This window comes from Gekko japonicus, unplaced genomic scaffold (genome assembly GCF_001447785.1).
Source record: "Gekko japonicus isolate JY-2015 unplaced genomic scaffold, Gekko_japonicus_V1.1 scaffold679, whole genome shotgun sequence".
Taxonomy (NCBI): Eukaryota; Metazoa; Chordata; class Lepidosauria; order Squamata; family Gekkonidae; genus Gekko; species Gekko japonicus.
Window position 1 is genome coordinate 409,915 of NW_015160229.1, and position 15,811 is coordinate 425,725.

Here is a 15,811-nt window from a genome sequence, read left to right on the forward strand (position 1 = left end):
AAGATTCTTTAACTACACAGTATGAGATTTTATGTTCCCAGCTGCCTCAACAATTTTATCATGCATTTTGGGTAACACTAATAAAATATAAAGTCCTGCACATTTTGACATCAGTGCAACATGCACAAAATTAGAAGGCCATTATAGTTTTAGTAGCATCTCAGATTTAAGGAACAAGTATGCCCTTCATGAACTTTTTAATTTAAAAAAGATCACATCTAAAATCACATTAATGTGTCAGTAAATCTCTCAATGCCACAGATTTCAAGAAGAGCGACTGACGCAGGCCCACTGAATGGAATAGGACTTTGAAGGCAATTAACTCTTGCTGGAGCTCTGTCCACAGATTTTAAGCAGCACACTTTACAATCAAGTTCAGGGTCGTAATCTTCATGCTTGCAGGAAAAGGAATGCCTTGTTTTCAATCTGAAAAAAATACAAGGCAGGCTAAGTGCCTCAGGCAAAGGTTTTGTCAAGGAGCTCTTCCTGCTGTTTTTGGTGCAGCATCCCAATCCCCACTGCAGGGGCTGGTAAGGGTGGTCTGCTTACAAGACAAAGCTGTAATTAAATCAAAAGAGAAGAAAGGACAGTGTTAGAAACTGGCATGATAGGATCAGGATTAAGGCTGCAAGCCTATGAACCCTTATGTGGAGGGGTAAGCTTCCTTGCACATCACAGACCTTACTTCTGAGCAAACACATATAGGACCAAACTGTAAATTGATTGGATTAATAATTTAGACTACAATCCTTCTAACAGACTGCTTAAATCCTACTGGAGCCCATAGGATTAAGCATCCAAATGTGCACAGGCTTGCAGTTTTCAGCATTATTTTGCAATCTTCAGTGTTGTGGAAACCCTCAAGTGAAATCTCATGATGCATGATTAGTGTGTACCTATTCCCTGTCTTTCCTGCCAACCTAGCAGTTCGAAAGCAAGAAATTGCAAGTAGATTAATAGGTACCACTTCAGTGGGAAGGTAACAGTGTTCCGTGTGCCTTGGTGTTTAGTCATGCCGACCACATGACCACGGAAATGTCTTCGGACAGTGCTGGCTCTTCAGCTTTGAAATGGAGATGAGCACTGCAACCCTAGAGTCGGATTCGACTGGCTTTCGAGCAAGGGAACCTTTACCTTTATTCCCTGTCTGTCTCGGGGTTCCATTCTGGGTTCTCCACATGACTAAGGGAGCAAGGTATCATAGGCTCCCTCCAACTTGCAAGCCTGTCTCTTGTGCCCAGTTGCAGCTGACAGACCACCAGCAAATTTCAGATTTCACTAGATTTAACTCCAAGACAGACAGAAATTGCATCCAGACCTCTCTGTTCAGAGACAGCAGCTTGGAAGCATTTAGTTCACTCATCAGCCAAGTTCTGGCACTGCCTATAATATGCATAAATCAGTACTAACCCATCACAGGAACAAGAATGGCATATTGGTTCAGCTAAATGGTACCCTATTGACAGCTTCAAGAAATACAAAAGTGTTACCTTACAAGCCAGCTGTTTCTCAAATCTCGGTGACACAAATGTCCAGGGCCCCATGTTCTGTGGCTCCTCCTGACTCCAGATAAACACTGCAGAAGAAATGGAAGGTCTTCATTAGACCAGCATATACAGCATTGCTCTAACTTCAGCATTTATGCCGGTTCTTTAATACATGTTCATTTCTCAGTAGTCTGGACCAAACACTGAGGCATAGTGGCAGCTTTCAATCAAACTTCAAGATTCCAGCAGCCAGTTATTTATATATTCTGTTGAACTACACTGGCCATAAGAGTAGCCTATCCAAAGCAGATATTGCAGTCACTGTTAAGAAAGTGGCAAAACTAGAAGATGAAGGGGTTGGACTAAAGATCTTCCATGCAGTCTTCTACAACTACCAGGCTGGTTTAAGTTTTGCAAAACATTTGTATCATTGATGCCAGATGCTTGTTTTAAATTTGTCGCAGCTACTTGCAAGCTGCACAGCTGAAGAGACAAATTCCTCCAAATATTTGTTTAAAAACCTGTACCACGCACAGATCTTTGCCATGCACTAAAACAATTGTGCAGAGTATATTTATGACTTGTGATACTTCATGGGTATCATTTCCTAACAAAGGGCTTGCAACAACCAGTGTTTGGGCTGCAGAAACCTTATAGATTATTAATCAATTATCACCTGATGAAGATAACTTCGACTCTCGAAAGCTTATACCCTGGAAATCTTATTGGGCTTTAAGGTGCTCCTGGACTCAAATCTTGCTCTGTCAAGTTCAGCTGTATGTTTTCAGTTATTCAAGTGGGCTTTTGTTTACTGGCTCTTTGTTGATCTCTTGCTCTGAATTTTGATGTTGTTTGTTGTAATCATAAAGGGCTGCTGACCACTTGCTGTACTTGAGGGAGCCCCATCCTCAATAAATCCCCCTTGAACAAGCAGGTTCTGATCCTTATCCTTCCCTCTTCATGATGGGGAAACACAACAGTCAGACTTGGCTGCTAGCTTTAGAAGGCAATATATGTTTCACTAAACAAACCAAGAGAGAAGCTGTATACGTGGCACGCAAGTACTCTGCAAGTGTCACAGCAGGACATCCCACCATGACCTAACATGGCTCCAGCTAGAAGAATGGATGTGATAGTCCAACTCCAGCTTGGCTAATGCTAACAAAGTTCTTTCTACCATCCTTTCATCTTGCAATCAATGTATTCAGAGATTTTATGGAGCTCCAAGGAAGCCTTCTCTTCTGGCTGCTGCAATTGTCAGATGCCATCTACTGATTTTTAAGAAGTCCCCGAAGACGGTCGGGTCTAGAGAAAGCACCACCAGCCCTGAGATGGGGCTTTTTTTCTGGTGGACGTACTCGTCTTTGTGCAAAACCTCTCTCACTTCCCAACCTTACAATGAGACTTCCCTCCAGAGGGCCTAATAAAACCAACCCATCTGCCTCCTTTATAGAATGGGTTGCTGTTTCAGTTTGCAGTAGAAACTTTTAAACAAAGAAAAACCTGTCGCCATTTCCCTCTATTATTTTCATTCTGGTTTCAGGGACCATGTGAAAGTTCAACAGGACTATAGACTGGAGTCCAAGAGCCAATTACCCGAAAAGACCGGTATTTGTTCCAAGTCTGACATCCTGGATACTACAGTATTAGTATTTGCATATTAGCAAAACAAACCCAAACTAGATAAACATGGTCTGGTCAAGTCTTGTATGGAGCTTCTGACCTTTGGCATTTGTAAATTTGTTCATCTCCTGCTGCAGAGCTTCCAATGGGAAAGGGCATAGTTCCTCTACTCTGATGATCGCAGTATCTTGTTTCTTTTCTTCAAGCATCTCCCGCTGTTTTGCCAGAGCATAGTAATGTTTGCCAGAACAAAGAACCACTTTGCGGACACTACGGGACAGAGAAATTGTAGTAACATCAAGTATGTTGAGCTAAACAGAACAGTGCTAAAACCTTGAAAAGACTTAATGTATATAATTTTTTAACATTTTACAATGTATTTCCCCCCTCTGTGTAACTGTCTGACCAGGAAACTTTGATGCCAAGAGGGAGCCAGCATGGAATACTGGCTAGCTAGCCTGCAATTTACTCAGATTCAAATTCTATGAAGCTCAGTGGATATTCCTTGGCCAAACCACACTCTCAGCCCAACTGCCTCATAGTATTGAGGTAAAGTTCAGGCATGACACTGAGGAACTTGTGAGCGGGGCAGAACATAAATGTCACAAATAGTAAGAAAGTGATTCTGTCTGTAAACTGAGCATACTGGCACAGACAACTGAAGCAAATCCATTCTACGGCTGCAATCCACCTTAAGGGTAGATTCACAGAAGGCAGGGTACAGAGGTCTTCACTCCCAAAGAGACCTCCTGGAGGAACACACAAGAACTGCCACCTGAATCCTACTTCTGGGGACAGCAGGTTTGTATCCTGCCCCCATCCAGTGATTACACCAGATGCCATGGCAGGGCGGCAGCTGGCTCCTTTCCTGTCTCGCACTGACCTAGCCACAGTAGTCCATGCAATGGTCACCTCCAGACTGGATTACTGTAACTCGCTTTATGCTGGCCTGACTTTAAGACTTATCCAGAAGCTCCAGCTGATCCAGAACAGAGCAGCATGAGTCCTGATGGAAACACCGTGAACAGCACATTTATTTATTATTTTATTTTTTGCATTTATATCCCGCCCATCCCGTAAACGGGCTCAACCTGTGCTGCGTCGGGTGCACTGGCTTCCAGTGGAGTACTGGGTCAGGTTCAAGGTTTTGGTACTGACCTTTAAGGCCTTAAACCAGCGATGTTATGAGGGCTGGATCTAACATAAATGTCACTTTGTCGGGCCGGGCCATGCGTACTATAAAATGTAACACAAGGTACCAGAGATGTAAACTTTATAAAGGTGATTTCAGATGCTGCACGGCAATAGCAGGTGAATGAAAACAGCAGGCTTGATTGTATTTGGTGTGGGTGTGATATTCAGTCCAGGAGGATGCAAAGAATAAATGGACATAAGTCTGACATTAGAAACCCCAACATTCAAAGACCAGTGGGGGAACATTTAACCTTCCAGGACATTGCTGACTTAAGAGTAGCAGTTCTCTTACAAAGGAATTTCAAAGGGAGATTAGAAAGAGAGACTGCTGAATTGCAACTGATAATGAAGCTCAATGCATCCTCCAGGGCTGAATTGAGACCTAGGTTTCCTTCTCATTACCAATGCCTGGTATTATCCCCCCCTTTCATCTGTTTAAACTGGAGAGGGGATCTCTCGAAATGAAATACTGTGTTGATTTCAGAGTGGGCAAAATCCACTTAAGTGGTAGACTCAAGTACTAGTGATGAAAGCAAAGGGCGAGTAAAGAAAGGTAGCCAGCAAGGTGGGAGAGAAGAAAGGGAGATGTGTTGAACTTGAACGTATGGAACCATAAATGTATTTTTAAATACTTAACCATCTACTTCCATTATTAAACAATGAAATCCAATGGAATTGGATTATTAAACAATGGAAGCCAATTCAAGTATTCTAATTCCTAATCAGGGTCTTTTTGAAAGAAAACTCCAGATAGACACAGAGAAATCTAATCTTAAAAAAACTTTTCAGAATAAGCCAAAATAATTTCCTTTTAATTCTCCTTTCCTCTTATCTCAACATGACCCTTCCTTTTAACACACATACACAATGTTTGTGCATGTGTGTGAGAAAGACAGAGATATCAAGTCTCAAAGAAAATAGCAGAGCATTGCGCTTCTCAGAAGAATCCATCCACCTTCCCACCCTCCTTCTGAAGAAGAAGTGTAGGAAAGTTTATACCTGAAATAAAATGTTGCTGGTCTTAAAGGAGCCATGGGCCTCAGACTTTGCTCCTTCTCCTGGGCAGGGCATTCTCTTGCTCTTTGCCTCCCTCTCCCTTCCTCCCAAAGGAGGAGCTCTCAGCCAATGGAGACTTGGCTTGGAAAGAAGCAGGACACACGCTAGGAAGGAAGCAGGAAGTAGCAGAGGGAGCTGGCCAAAAGTGAGCTGCAATGCAGCAGCAGCCCCGCAGGCCGAACGTTTGACACCCCTGCCTTAAGTAGACTAGGGACAGCATACCTGCAGGACTGCCTTCTCCTGTGTGTCCCCAAAAAAGCATTACGCTCTGCCAAGAAGAAATAACTGGTGATCCCTGGCCCAAAAGACATCCAGCTGTCCTCAACCAGGGCCAGGGCTTTTTCCTCCCTGGTCCTGGTCTGGTGGAACTCTCTGTCAAATGAGAGTTCTTATGCAGTTCTGCAGGGCTTGCAAGGCAGAGATGTTCCACCAGGCTTTTGGTTGAGGACCGCAATGGTTACCATCTTGGCTGGCACTCTCTCCCTCCTACTTCCCCCGCTCCCACTCATCCCCCTACAAGATGGGGACACAGTTGTAACTGGAGGTAACATCGCCATCTGAATACTGTAAACCATGAATTGTTTTAATCAGCTTTTAAATTGTTGGTATTGTTCGGTTATATGTTTTTATTATATGTTTTTATTATCATTATTCATTGCTCAGAGCCCTGACTACTCAGGAATTGAGCGATTTATAAATCCAGCCACACTCAACACTACACTACCTATAAACCTGTCTCTTAGGGTGTATCTTTCTTCTTCACTTTTACTTGACATCAGGGCAGTTTGCTAAGCTAATGAAGAATGTCTTACAGTGACATTAGGTATCTGAATCCTTACCGCAAATCTAACAACTACTGCTCAAACTTCAAAGTTTATCTTCCTTAAAACTCAGGATTTTGTTTTATTGCCTTTTAAAGATGGCATACTACTTGGAATGCTGAATACTAAAACTGAAAACAGACTTTCAAGTTACTTTTTAGGATCCACTGATGAATCGCCAATGACTGGTTTAAAGGTTGTTCCTGGGGCCATTTCCACAAGGCTTGACACAGCAGCCTACAGAATGGGAAAGAAAGACAACATAGTATACATAACAACATAAAAAGAGCCCTGCTGGATCGACCAATGGTCCATCTAGTCCAGCATCCTGTCTCACACAGTGGCCAATTCCAGATCAGTCTCCAATTTCGACATATATATTTGTCCCTCCCTCAATTGACTCCAAACAAATGTTGACCATATAAACTTAGCTCGTTATCCCTGTTTGGTTCTCACATCAAAACAACTTCAATATGGTATATGCTAATTTGCTGTTCACCCTTTATCTGTATGTATGGACTGATAACTTTCGATATGTCTGAGGAAGTGTGCATGCACATGAAAGCTCACACCTTGAATAAAACTTTGTTGGTTTTAAAGCTGCCACTGGACTTAAACTTTGTTCATCTGTTGCGGTAAGGGATGATTAAAATACCTGTTAGAGCAAAAGCTATAGAAGGCAGTGGGCAACAACCAAAGCAGGAAGCCTTTCTACATACAGGTAACCTGAGCAGAATCTTCGGAGAGGCCACAATGAGTGGTTTTCGGAAATTTCGGATCATCTGTCTACGGAGTAAGTGGAAATACTGTGCTGGGGTAGTAGGGTGTACAACAGACATGTTGACCTGGTCGCCATCAACTCCCTCCTCAGAGCTGCTACACATCTATGAAAGAACAGTAAACATTAAGAAGCAAACTGTAAGCCAAGCCAGAATGGCACCACCATATCACAAGCAGACAAACTCAGAACCATTGTCAGGATGCTGTCAGAACAGGGGATTTTTTTCCACAATGGAGGTTATAATTTGGAAGCATGTAAACATTCATAAGAGATCTGTGGCAATGTTAGACAAGCTTAGCATCTCGGCTTTGTTTGGTATTTGCAGGTTTATCAACTATTACAAGATTCATGGGGGTACATGAGGTCAGCTTTCTGGTGGAACAACATCAGCTGCTTTAATATGAATAGCCAAACGAGAGCATAGTGGCCACAGGTGACAGCAAGGTTAGGAGCAGGAAAGTTCCTGGGCATGGCTCTACCATACAGTCAGCCCCGCAGGCTTGTCCATCTTGCCTTTCATTGTTACTACTTGCTCCCTGGCTCAGCCACACAGGGCACTGGGAGGGGGCTGCAAATGTATTGCAGTATGCACTAGTGTGGCACTCCACCTGGCTTCCTTCTGGCTCCCCTGGAGAACATCTCACCACTGAGAATATATTCAAAGATCTTATTGTCTGGAAGCCATTACAAGTTATGCATCTTTAAACAACTGAAATTAGTTGCATGCTGAGGTGGGGCGGGGGGTAACTTTACAGTCAAACTTCATCAAAACGTATACAACCTATATATCTATGGCCCACGTTAAAAGATGCAGAACAAAACTTTTTAAAAGAGACCTTTATATTGCCACTGATAATTAGAATAAATGTTGTTGTTGTTTTGAAAGATATTCATGGCGATGCCTTGGTCCAAGTAACACCACACTTGGAACAGAATTGTGGTTTCCATCATTCCCTTGGATACTAGCTGATAATGTTTCCTTCCTATGTCAGATTAGTTTGGTTGCATAGTATGGACAAGACAATTTAGGTCTGCAACTTCTCTAGCAAGCAGGGCTCTAGTCGGGGGGGAGCTCTCAGGTACGGAGCTCCGGAAGAGAACCTCTAGGGGGCGGGGCGGTCACGTGGTGAAGCCCCGCCCCCTTCTTTACCCCGCCCTCTGCTTCGATCCTCATTCCGTTTGGGAATGAGGATGAAGCAGGAGGGTAAGTAGCCGGGCCTTCTGACACACTTCCGGTGATGTCAGGGGGAGTGGCCTTCTGTCACTTCCGGTGATGTCAGGGGGCGTGGCATATGCAAATAAGTTATGCTAATGAGTTATGCTAATGAGCTCCGGCAGCTCTTTTTCTACAACAAGACCCCTGCTAGCAAGTATCAAATTCCAACAAATCTAAACCTATTAAGGTACCACCAGATTCCTTCCCCTTCCAATACGCATGAACTGTAGCATGCAACAAGACAGAATCCTTGAAACTGTCATTCCCAATGAGTTCTCGTAGAGCACGCCGACACTTCCAGCTACCTGCAAGAAACGCTCAATCCGACAGGAGGAGTGCTCCGGTCCTGCACCATCATAGCCATGTGGAAGAAGAATGACTATTCCACTCTGTAACAGCCACTTCGCTTCCCCTGGTGGGGGGGGGGAGGGGGGAAGAGAAAAAGATTCATTTTAGATCCTGCAGCCTATAAAAAGGGATGGGTGACCTTCCTGCCGTTCTCATTAAACTGTATATTGGTCTAAAGACTGTAATAAACAACAGCTACTACTACCTGCTGTGCCCTGTGGACCATTACATGTTTTATAATTTCCCCCAGCTGATGTTGCTATCCCCCCCCACTTTCATTTGAACACCCCTCCCTCCCAGCCTGAATGTATGTACCACACGTGAACAAGTCCCACGAGGCACACACAGAACATTGGGAGCAACTACGATGTTTTGTGTCTCACACGGAGGGCGATTTCTCACTAGAGCCGCCTCGCAGCGCAGCCGCCATTTGCCTCGACACAAACATGTAAATTTCACACCCGAGGCTGCGGGGCTGCATTTGACTCACAGCTTCGCCTGATTTCCTCCGCAGTTTCGTGATCCTGGTTTTTGAGGATCACGAAAGTGTGGAGGAAATCGGGTGATGCCGCGGGTCAAATGCAGCCCCGCAGCCTCGGGTGTGAAATTTACATGTTTGTGTCGAGGCAAATGGCGGCTGCGCTGCGAGGCGGCTCTAGTGAGAAATCGCCCAGAATCTTGCAGCAGTGAACACAACAGAGAAGTTCTTACAGCAGCAACCTCAGCAAATGCTTCAAAGGAAACCTTTATAGGAGAGATCAGGGAGTGACAACAGAATGAAAGCAATTAAGCCATACCAGTCTAGAAGACAAAGATATCTCTCCCTGTATCGTCTTTTACATGATATGCAGTCACTGACCATTAACACAACTCATATGTTAAGTTCCCTTGAACCTCTGATTCATATCTTCCCATTGCCCCAAAGTTCCTACTGATTATATGACTCAGATTTACGTCTCCAGTTTTGTAATCCTGGCTTATAATTCAATCAAAAAACTTCCCTTCCTGTTGCCCTTCTCTGGTGCCATTTAGTCAGTTCTATAGTTTCTTCTTGATAAATTGCCCAATGCTCAAGTATTCCTTTATCCTCTGTTGTAATTTTTTTGTTTCCTGAAAAGAATGCGTTTTATGCTATGGGCCAAGTATAACTAGACTGGCTTTAGAGCCAGTAATTTGAGTCTGACTGGGCAACAACATGGACTGCAATATTTTTTTAACTTTTAATGTAAGCTGCCCTGAGCCTGCCTCGGTGGGGAGGGCGGGATACAAATCGAAATAAGTAAATCCCCCTTTCTTTCATCTGACTTTTTTGCAGACTAGGACAGGTATATCTTTGCTCCCCATTCCAGTCTGTCTCCCTTTATTTTCTAACCCACACTGCTCAACACAGAGAGCTGGCACTTTGCTCCTCTCTGCTATTTAGGCCCTCATATCTGGAAAACTGGACACCTCTGTCCCAACAGATTCCACTTCTCTGTCCTATTCCTCATCTCCTCATACATATACCTTTATCTTAAAAAGTAACTCCTGCTTCAAATTGCAGTAGCTCTGATTGATTTTTTTGTTGTCGCTGTTGTCATATTGTTAATTGTGATAAAATGTGTTATTTCGTACTGGTAGTATTTGCTTAGAATAACCCACCATTCATACTATTGTACCAAATCCCTCAATAAACTCCATAATCCTTTAAAAGTCTTTAAATCAGGTCTCTGTCATCTTTTTACTGCTAAAACTTGCTGCTGACAGCTGCCTCTTTAGGTAAAAGGTCCCAATTTTGGGCTCCCTGCATAAACACACAAACTAATTCCCCATGTTAATCTACACGTATGTTCACATCTTTGTATGGTATGGTAAGCACCTCCCTACCGATTGGTTATGTCGCTTCATAAAAGACCTCTGCTGGGGGACTGGGGACTTCATTTTTATTGCCTCCTTTAATTTAGGGACTCCTGGAAGACAGACAAAGTTATTGCATTGTCTACCTGGACTTGCGATACCAGGATTCCAGGAAATTACCTAAAATAAGAGGATTAAAATGCTTTTCTATTGTTTTCTTTTTTCATTGTTGGTGTGGAAGTTACAAGGGTGGGGTGGATTGGGGAGTTAAGATACTAACGAATATTCTATTAATCTTAAAGTTTATAATTGGTTATATTTTTAAATTTTCTCTTACTGATCAAAATCATAGGCAGATAGTAGCACAGATATATTGGGCAAAATTAAAGACATCTGATCTAAGTTTATACATTACAGCTATAGCTATTTGGCCAGAGTTAAAATCTATATATCATAAATAACAGCACCACAACAATTTCAGTAAATTGTCGGGATCGAAATAATATTATTACAGTTAAAAGGGTCATGACGTCATTAGTACAATCCCCGGATATTTTATTTTTACAAGAAACACGTATCAAATCAAAAGCTCCACAGGTATTAAAGTCAAAATGGTTCACACACCAGTTTCAGGCACCTAGTACCTCCAAATCTAGTGGCATTGCAATATTGATCTAAAAAAAATTTAAGATTTCAATACACAGCAAGTGAATTGGACTCCAAGGGCAGATGCATTTTTTTCAAGCCATAGTTAATGAAACCAAATTGAGTTTATCTTCCCTATACACCCCTGTGATGGACTGTAAAGAAAAGCAGGCTTCTTAAAATGCTGCTTGTGTCAGAAAGTCAGGGAGTTCAAGTGTTTATCTTCCCTGGAGAGAAGAGCTTATGTGATTCACTGCTCTACTCGCTCTCTGAGTGGCCAGCATCAGTTTAGAGAGGAAATAAAACAGCTGATCTGGATGGAAAAGGGTCTTTCACCTGTTGGTCTTTGTCTGAAATCTAACATCTGGATCAGTAGCCAAAGGGTTTGGCTTCTAAGGGAAGAGACTTTGGAGTCAGTAATTTCTGTCAGGGAATTGTCAGAAAAGTAAAGAAACCCATTGCCTTAAATATATTAGAACAACTCTGAGGGAGAATTTAGATTCTCAGTCAAGAAAGCTACAGAAAAGCTTTATACAATGGATATGGGAGAAGGATTTGGCAGAAGGTCTGGGTAGTCAGAGAGAACTCCCATACAAGTCAAATAGTAAGAGGAGTTATTGCTTCTTAGGGCCAAGGAGAATAACTTCCTGCCAATGAAAGGGGCTGGGAAGAGAACCCTGGTTTGTGATAAAGGGGAGATGCTTAAACACCTCAAGAGTTGATGAAAAACTGTAATATCTAAAGGGAAAACCTAGATCTTTGGAGAAACCTAGAAGCAGCACTAAGACAAAGCTATTTTCTAAGAAACCGTATTCAGGATTCTGGGTAACAGATGAAATATATAATAAGCAAAAAACTCACACAGAAAAGAACTTGAAACTCTGAAAATAAGCTACAACACTCTCTTGTTTAAGGGAGCAATCCTAAGGTGGTCTACTCAGAAGTAAGTCCCACTTAATTTAGCAAGCTTACTCCCAGGAAAGTGTTCTTAAGACTGCAGCCTGCTATGGATGCATGCTTAAGTAAACCATAAAAGTAAAAACAAGCCAATGTATTTCTATTTCTTTAATTTACACACACATGCAATTTTAGCTCTGTACCTCCAGAGATAAACGTATCAAATATTATCTGAGCTCCATTGAAGAAATCGCCAAACTGAGCTTCCCAAATAGGCAACAATGTGGGGCTTTCAATACTCATTCCATACTCAAAGCCAAGCACAGCTTCTTCAGAAAGGGGGCTGTTGCTCACCTAACGGAGGAAGAGAGAGCACCGGAAAATGCTGGTCAAGGTATCTGTCAGAAAGCATGCAAATATATATACATTTCCAGTCATTTTGAAGTCGTGATTAGAACTGCTGCAGTTCATGTATTCAAAAAAGCTATTGTTTCAGACGCAAGTTAACTTTTATTAAAATCTTTATATCCCATCTCTTTGATCAAAGGAACTATCTGGAGCAGTCCAGGCTCACAATCAAATAAACACCACCATATGTTAAAAAAATATATAATGCACTATAACACACACACACAAAACAGAAATGAGTATCAATATCATAACTAAACTTGCAGTAAGCCCTTCCCACTCCAAAAGACTGCCCGGGAACAAGCCAAGAACATCGAGCCCTGCCACCTGGGTGCCGGTAGGGAAGCCCCGACCCCTGTAAACATGTGGCCTTAGTTAGGGACAAATTCAGAACTGTGTAAACCGCTCAGAGACCCCTTGGGGTTTGGAGCGGTATAGAAATCTAAGGTATAAATAAATAATAAATAAATAAAATCCCAGAAGTACATTTCAAATGTCAGGCATCATCCCAAGTAATAGTCCCTTCACTTGGCATCTTGAACTTAACATGGAAGGGTGCTATAATTTTGATGCGCACACAGCTACACAGCCTTGTCTTGCATAGCCACCTGTTATACCTCAATCATACAGCAGGGCCTCCAAGGAAAATCTTAAAAGAATGATACATTTGGATGGGAAAAAGCAGTCCTTGAATACCCCAATACCATGTAGGGCTTTTAAAAGTCTTCAGCCATTTAAGCTGGACCCAGAAAATTGCTGGAAGCTACTGAAACAGCGGCAAAAAATGGCACCCTGTGTTCCCTGCAGCTCCCTCCTGTCAATAATCTGGTGGGCACATTTTGAACCTGCCAGAACATAAGGGAGGAACTGGAAACATCTAAGCAGCAGAGCGTGCCCTGGGTTGAGCATTTCATAGAATCAAAGAGTTGGAAGGGGACACACAGGCCATCCATTCCAACCCCCTACTCAATATCAGATCAGCCTAAAACATCCCTGACAAGCGTTCATCCAGCTGCTGCTTGGAGACTGCCAATGAGGGGGAGCTCACCACCTTCCTAGGCAGCTGATTCCACTACTGAACTACTCATACGGTAAAAAAAATTCCTAATATCCAGCTGATACCTTTCTGCCCATAATTCAAACCCATTATTGCGAGTCCTATGCTGCCAATAGGAACAGCTCCCTGCCTTCCTCAACACGACAACCTTTCAAATACTTAAAGAGAGCAATCATGCTCCCCTCAACCTGCTCTACTCCAAACTGAACATTCCCAAGCCCCTCAGGAAGTGGTGGCGGCTACAATCATGGACGGCTTCAAAAGGGAATTGGATGGGCATATGGAGCAGAGGTCCATCAGTGGCTATTAGCCACAAGGTATAGATAGGGGCTCTGGGGCAAGTGATGCTCTGTCTTCTTGGTGCTTGGGGGGGGGTCAACAGTGGGAGGGCTTCTAATGTCCTGGCCCCACTGGTGGACCTCCTGATGGCACCTGGTATTTCTTGCCACTGTATGATACAGAGTGTTGGACTGGATGGGCCTTTGGCCTGATCCAACATTGGCGTCTCTTATGTTCTCTCCTCGTAAGGCCTGGTCTCCTGGCCCCTGTTTGTTGCTCTCTTCTGCACCCACTCCATTCTGTCTACATCATTTTTGAAGTTAGGCCTCCAGAACGGCACACAGGTGTGGCCTGACCAATGCAGTGTACAGTGGGACCATGTCATCCTGCAATTTGGATGTTATGCCTCTGTTGATGCACCCCAAGACCTCAATAAGCCTTTTTTGCTGCTGCATCACACTGACTGCTTATATTTCGCTTACAGTCCACCCATACCCAAAGATCTTGTTCACACACACTACTACCCAGAAGTGTATCCCCCATCTAGTATGTTTCTCGTTTTTGTTACCCAGGGGTAGAACTCTGTACTTATCTTTGTTAAATTGCATCCTGTTCACACTCACCCACTTTTTCATGGCTTTCAGATCGTTTGGATCTTGTTGAATTCTATCTCTGTCTTCAGGGGTGTTCACTATTCCTCCCAAATTGGTGTCATCTGCAAATTTAATAAGTAGCCCCTCCATCCCCTCATCAAAATCATTTATAAAAATACTAAAAAGTACTGAGCTCTGTGGCACCCCACTGGACACCTCCCTCCAATCAGATGAAATGCCATTGACAACTACTCTTCGTGTGTGGTTCTCTAACCCCTAGCCACCTAACTATACTAGAGTCCAGTCTGCAGTCCTCCAGTTTACCCATCAGAACATCATGGGGAACTCTGTCAAACGCTTTACTGAAATTCGTCCCTCCCCTTCATTCTGCAGGCAATTTAAAGTTTAGGCATGGCCAGAGGCATCAAGCCAAGGGACTCTTGGCTCTTAGCCTCTGTTAGAGAATGAACTTGATATTTTGCTTTATGGACTATATTTATTGCTACACACAATGGACTGTGCACACACACACACAGGCTCAGAGAACTGTACATTTTAAGTCACCTGTTGTGATGTAACACATAGAAGGTGCCTACACAAGCCTTACACGTGTAAATAAGGTTTCAGCTACACAGTTACCAGCCTGGTGAAGAAGCACACACCTCCATTATTGTGAGCAGTAAGAAACAACAGTTTGAGAAGAGACAGCCCCCATTGCTGAATTATTTGTGGTCACATACGACACATCACTGCTTTGTTCCTGCTTTGGTATTTCCTGCCAAATGGACATTTGGTTCACAATGCGAATGGCCAGCTTCATCAACACTACAATAGAGCATCCTGACGCCAAGGTTTTCACACCTGCCCAGATGCCCTTCTTTGAGTAAGGTTTTAGATTACAATATTGGCCACTCCTGTTAGGTAACCACCTGTCAGCGAGCTGCCATTGTGTTCTGTGTTACTTGTACGCCTGTACAGTTCATCCCCCCCCCTCTGCCTGCTAGCCTGTATTTTACTTTGCTGTAATGCTAAGCCAAACATCTGGAGGACGTGGTGTAGGAGGTGAGCTTGAATGCTAGCTTGTTGCCTTTAGAGCCTGGGAACTGCACCTGTATTATGTCTGGAGATAGTAGTGTTCCCAGGGATTGAGCGCGCAACCGTTTCCTTTTACCCGCCAGCGGGAAAGTGATCCATTGGTTCGGTACCTGGTTCAAATCCCTTTATTATACTTGCCCTGGCTGTTTGTACCCATTCCTAACAAAGGACTTGTTTGAGTATCTTTCCAAAGCTTTGAAATAAATTTTGCTTTTCTGAAACGTGGATTTATTCTCGATGCATGGGGATCCAACATATTGTTAGGAATCCCATTATTTTCCTATCGTCCCGAGTCTGACGAAGTCATGAGCGGGACAGAGGGAAAACTACCTACAACGGAGGGGGACACGGGATCGGTCCCAACAACCTCCACGCAGTTGATCACCACCGGCATGACTACAGTGCCTACGTCGGGCGCGGTGGGGGGAACGATTCCCCGTCTGCCTTCGTATTTGGCCTGGCCGCCTCCAACCCC

General features: G+C 43.4%; 1 protein-coding gene across 1 annotated transcript in view; it reads right to left on the reverse strand.

Annotated features, from left to right (window-relative positions):
• Window positions 1-15,811, reverse strand: part of DHTKD1 (dehydrogenase E1 and transketolase domain containing 1) — a 54,461-nt gene continuing 38,650 nt past the window's right edge. The window contains exons 11-17 of the mRNA XM_015411951.1: window positions 12,108-12,258; window positions 8,484-8,590; window positions 6,901-7,065; window positions 6,336-6,418; window positions 3,211-3,380; window positions 1,491-1,576; window positions 1-558 (exon numbers count right to left, since the gene is read on the reverse strand). Coding sequence (XP_015267437.1) covers window positions 457-558; window positions 1,491-1,576; window positions 3,211-3,380; window positions 6,336-6,418; window positions 6,901-7,065; window positions 8,484-8,590; window positions 12,108-12,258 — 864 coding nt within the window. The 3' untranslated portion in view covers window positions 1-456. The remainder of the gene's footprint in view (window positions 559-1,490; window positions 1,577-3,210; window positions 3,381-6,335; window positions 6,419-6,900; window positions 7,066-8,483; window positions 8,591-12,107; window positions 12,259-15,811) is intronic.